This window comes from Trachymyrmex septentrionalis, unplaced genomic scaffold, assembly GCF_001594115.1.
Source record: "Trachymyrmex septentrionalis isolate Tsep2-gDNA-1 unplaced genomic scaffold, Tsep1.0 scaffold44, whole genome shotgun sequence".
NCBI lineage: Eukaryota > Metazoa > Arthropoda > Insecta > Hymenoptera > Formicidae > Trachymyrmex > Trachymyrmex septentrionalis.
The window spans coordinates 485808-491441 of NW_017305611.1; the positions used below are offsets into that span (position 1 = coordinate 485808).

The 5634-nt window shown below is 30.1% G+C and overlaps 1 protein-coding gene across 1 annotated transcript; it reads left to right on the forward strand.

Annotated features, from left to right (window-relative positions):
* The first annotated feature begins 228 nt into the window (after positions 1-228).
* On the forward strand, positions 229-4189 carry LOC108751378 (putative gustatory receptor 2a). The gene is made up of 6 exons (XM_018491499.1): positions 229-537; positions 852-1253; positions 1460-1717; positions 1972-2034; positions 2261-2353; positions 4139-4189. The coding sequence occupies exons 1-6, from the start codon at positions 229-231 to the stop codon at positions 4187-4189; spliced, it is 1176 nt and encodes a 391-aa protein (XP_018347001.1).
* Positions 4190-5634: the final 1445 nt, after the last annotated feature.

A 5634-nucleotide genomic window follows, 5' to 3' on the forward strand; every position in this document is an offset into this window, starting at 1 on the left:
AACAGACCGGCAAGGTTATAATAATCAAGCCATTTACATATCCATTTACAAAGTGTATCTCTGTCTTCGGTTGTATTTAAATTTTTCAAACGCAAATGACTGTGTTGTAATTGATAATTATCTATGCTCTAGACAGGTGCAGGTTTCACCTCAATGTGAAGATCGCGAGGAACTCATGTTTACTAGATTTCATTAATTTAAAGGCACCGTTCGATTGTATTCCTTGTCATGGAGTTACAAACTGTCCCTTTTAATGTGACAACTCTATTCGCCAAGGTGAAAAGGAAACGAGTCAAGAAGAGGCGCTATCCAAACTCACCTCTTTACAAGGTCATTTGGCCAATGATATACATTATGCGAATGTTCGGTTTCGCTCCTTACAACTTCTCGCAATATCGCTTGACATCATCGAATGTTAATCTACTCTTCACTGTGATCGTCGCTATTGTCTACAGTTGTGTATCATACGAAGTGTTTATCAAGTTTCTAAATGTCAAAAGAGAAACCTTGACCATTGGAGGAACAGAGAATACAAAGGTCAGTAGAAATTAGTTGAGATAGAGAGCAAAAGGTTATTTGCTATAGGAATATACACTTAATTTTTTGACATAATATATATTATCATAGACGTAAATAAAAAATTTATTTATTTAAATCCTTTGAGGCTAGAAAATCTTTTACATTAAATGTATCATTAATTTGTTTGAATCTTCCAACAAATCTAATTAATATTTAAATTTTCTTCTTTTTCTTTTTCTATGGCGCAACGGGCTTAAAAAGGTCCTTGGCCAATAACTTTAAATTTCTAAATTAATGAAACATGAAGGCAATGATTAAAATAAACTGTTCAGGTGATCATCAATTACAGCGTGGTGATGTATGAGTTAGGTTTAACGGCATTCACGAGACGCAGTTTCGTCAAGATTTGGAATGCGCTGCAAGATTTCGACGAGAATATGAGACGTTTGGGTTATCCTTGCAAAGAGATGAGGACTGCGATTGTTGCGTGGTTCCTTGTAATTATGACCACAATCATCTGGATAGCTATTAATCGTATCGGAATGTACGCCTTTTTAGAGACATGGACCAGCAATATGAAATACATGATTCCCTACATTGGTACGTCGATAGCTATCTACAAGTTCGTGGCGATAACTATTTTTCTAGGTCAGCGGTTTGATCGCCTTAATTCGGTTGCAATGCAAAATCTACCATCGACGTCGGGATACACTAGATCGATCATTAGCAAGAAGGTTTCATTTAATTTTCTTAAGAAATAGCATAATTATGATACAATATAATATAAAAGTAATAAAATATAGTGCAGAATTTTATAGATATGTATACATATATATATAAAATTTATTTCATTTAAATTAAAAACTAGATGCTTAAATAATAGATTTTTATATCAGTGTTAGTTGATAGAAATTATGACAGTTTTATTTGTTTGTAAAAGACAATCCTGAGTCTGCATAACGATTTGATGGTCGCCGCCGAGGATTTGGAGTCGCTGTATTCGTTGTCGTTGCTCTTCTGGCTTTGCAATTTGTGCCTGCACACCGTCAGCAACGTATATTTTATAATCGAATGGATGATTGTGAAGAAGTGGGATGTGCAATCATGGCCACTAGTCCTCTGCATGTGCACTTGGTTACTGGCATTTCTCTTCCAGCTGTTACTACTTCATATCGCTTGTCACTTCGCTTCATCCCAAGTAAAACTTTTCTGCAGATGCACAGTAGAATATCCCTTTATACTTAGATAATAAAGAAGATGTCAAGATGACAATGCAAGAATGTGATGAGAATCACACGTGCAAACTTTGAACAATTCTGCATGAAATAATAGCCGATGTGTGTGCAGATATTAAATATAAATAGATATATTTTTTAAATATAAAAAAGTAATATTTAAATGGAAATAAAGCATATTTTTAATAGAGAAATTTGAGAACATGATTTGTTTCAGGCTAATTGCCTAGGTCCGATTTTGATCGAATGGCAAGTAAGACTGATGAAAAAAGAAAATGAAGTAAGTAGATAAATTGTTTGACATGTTTTATTTTTTTATACATTTCCTTCAATAAAAATCAAATTCGATCTTCTGTTCAACAAAATTTTGAAATTTTTCTCTGTTCTAATCACAATTCTATCTATTTTTATAAAATTTCTTTTAAGACTTTGTTTTTATCGTATTTATGTACAGCAATCATTTTGATATAACTGCAATCTGCATAAAAACTTTTCTTTGAATGCAGGATTACGTCGAATATTCGTTGGAATTTCTAAACCGAAAGCTCAAGTTTTCCGCTGGCGGATGTTTTCACGTAAACTTGCCGTTATTACGTTCGGTACGTAAGAAATCAAAGCGATGCAAAAAAACATTTTAATTAAAATGCAAAAAAATATTTTTCAGGCTATAACGCATATATTATAGCTTAATATTTGTACCAGACTAAATATATTATTATAGGTTTGAGATTGACATTAAATTTGACCAATCAAAGCAAAGTTCATTAAATCGGATATTTTCTTTCTTCTAATTAATTAAATTTAACCTCAGTCTCAATCACTCGTCTGATACGAACATAAGAGATATTTAAACAATATTTATAGTTATAAATATCTCTTATTGTGATTATACATAAGAATTTTGATTAGACGGATTATATCACGAATACTCCACTTCATGTACACACGAGAACAATCGCAAGAACATGTATAGCGATTAATCTCATGATCCAAATTTCAACTTTAGTCAAAAGTTTAATGCCTACGTTACGTACAAACACGTAGTAGGCAAAAGGATTAATAACAAAGAACGTTTCACGGTATTAAGATCTTCGTTTTTGCTCATGTAGATATTATGAGTAAACGTTAATCATCGCGTCAAGATTTCAAAATTGCTGAATTATCCAGGTGATTTTGTTGAAAATTAAACACGTTTCTCATTACGAGATTATCACGGCAACTTACGATAATACGACTTAAAGGAGAACGTGCGTTCATGTATTTTCCACGTCGCGTTGCAGTTCAATTGAGATAATAATTAAAAACGTTTATCACACACAGATACGATACCTATTTCCATGCAAAAATATAAATAACATAACAGTCATATCAAAATGCGAAATGAAAATAAACGTTTGGATTCATATCGAAATATAAATAAAACATAGACGTAATGTGGTTTTAAATTGAAACGTCATGTAAATATATATAAAATGATAACTACATCTCCTAGCGTATATAAATATTTTCATTGCTGTGTATGATATTTTCGGAAAAGATTACGTGGAATATTTATCAACGTGAGTTTTAAATAAATACCAGTAGTATTTCATTTTAAAATCAATATATAAACTAAAAATAAATGCCACAAAAGATCATCAACATAAACGGTTTTATTTTAAACGTTTCTGTAATATGTGACAAAGCTTAATTGGTCTTAATTGAGGTCTTAACTTAGTATTCAAAGGAATTCGGGACGTTGTAAACACTAATGTAAATGTGCTCGTAAATAGCATAGTCGGAAACACGCCCTTCAATTTCAATTGATTCCTGTAAACTGAATAGAACTCGTGTGTACTCAAGTCGGTACGTAGCCATTTGAAATTGGTACTTGTGTGGAACTTTACTAATAGTGTAATTGTATGAGTACGTAACTTCAAGAGCACACGATTCCAAGCTACGATAGTTTCTGCTTAACGCGAAACTTCGATTTTCTTGCAGGAAATTATCTCTGAATCGATGGTACTCTCTAGATTTAGGTCGCAATTATGCAGCGTATGGAGGTCCTGTATATGTATTTCAGAAATGTCGTTAGTTAACGATAATTATAAATAGCTTATGTTTTAGATAGGTATTGTGTTTTATAGATTTTTATTTTAAATATTATTATTGTTGTATTTTAAATTAAGTATAGATATAAAAAGGAAGGATTACAGCTTCAAGTATTTGCAATTGTATAACTCTACATTAATTTCTAAATAGCGTTATAATAGAGTTATAGTTTGTACGATTGTATAATATTATAATTTATACGATTTTGTTTTATTTATTCACATACATCGAATTCCTATTCCGGAGCTTATTCGGATATTGGAAAATCATTATGTGATCGATATTGCTTTCAGATCGCTTCACTGATGACCACATACCTGGTTATACTACTGCAACTTAAATGAGAGTGCGATAAAAGTGAAAGAAATCGCAATATCTTCGTATCTCATATATTAATTTGTAATGTATGTTCTCTCTCTATTAAATTAATGTATATAAAAGATGTTTATCCTTTGAATTAATCTTTCAGATAAAACTGTTATCCTATCGAACGAAAGTTTTAACATAAACATATAAACAAAATTGAAGATTTCTTTCCATTTAGTCTAATTCGTAGGTTTCTACATGTAAAAATTATCAAACTCACAGAGACATAGTGACTTCCCAAAAATAAAGATTTTAGTTTTAAAATCTTTTATTTAATGAAAAGTTCGTTTATTTTTAATGAACGTAGCTGCTTGAATTTTAAAGGTCATTAGCAAATACATATTTATTCTAACCTAATTGATAACATCAACCATTTGTTTAATTTTACAATAAAATAGATTTTATAAATGCGAAAATATACCACATTTTTTCCGCGCATAATTAAAAACCGGAAATTTCTTTGCGCTACAACATACTGGTTAATTTTCACTCAATAAAAATTTAAAAAAATCACATTTGTTTAATTTTTATCAAATCTATTGATTCTTTATAAATCTTCAGATACTCGCTTCTTCCGTTTGACTACATCCGCTTGAAACTACTTTCGCTTTACTCAGTAGAACAAAGGTGCGATGGTGGGGTTGCGCGCAACAGCATTTGCATGCGAATTGTTCCCGTCACTGATTACAGTAACCCCTTTTAGATTTAATGCTCAAAAGAAGCCACGTTTCCCGAAATACGTGCAAAGAGAATTTTTTAAGTGATCGTATCAAGATTACATAGAATATGAACAGTTGGAATTTAAAGGATTCATTAATTAAATTATAATTTGAAGATTTTCTTGATAAAATAAGAATATATAATTATATACGAATAACATAAATAATTTTTAAATAAATAATAAAGTAGAAATAGATAAATCGTAAATAATTTTTGGATAAATTATTTTTTACTGATAAAATCCTTCTTTCTTTCAAATCAAATTTTCAAATTTTTATTACTCTGTACATATATAGTCATTATACATATACATAAAGCTGTGCTATCGGTTACTTTCATTGTATGTTATAGCGTCATGTTCCAAGCTGACGCGAAGAAAATTATCAATTTCATAAATTGCAAAATACTGTAGCAAAGAATTGCGTGAGCTTCGCCTCAAGCAAATTAATTTTGCATGCGCAATTTATGATCGATTTACTCATTAATCGAAAAAATTGCTTAATATAACGTGATACTGTAATCTAAAATTTGAAAAATAAACATAAAATGCTACAAAATTATCTCTTTTAAATTATAAATAAAAGATGGACAGGTAATGAGAAAAAATATTTAACAAAAAAATATAATTATATATAAATAAATTATCTTTGGAAATATAATTATATATTATATTTCAAATATATATTTATATATGTATTTATAT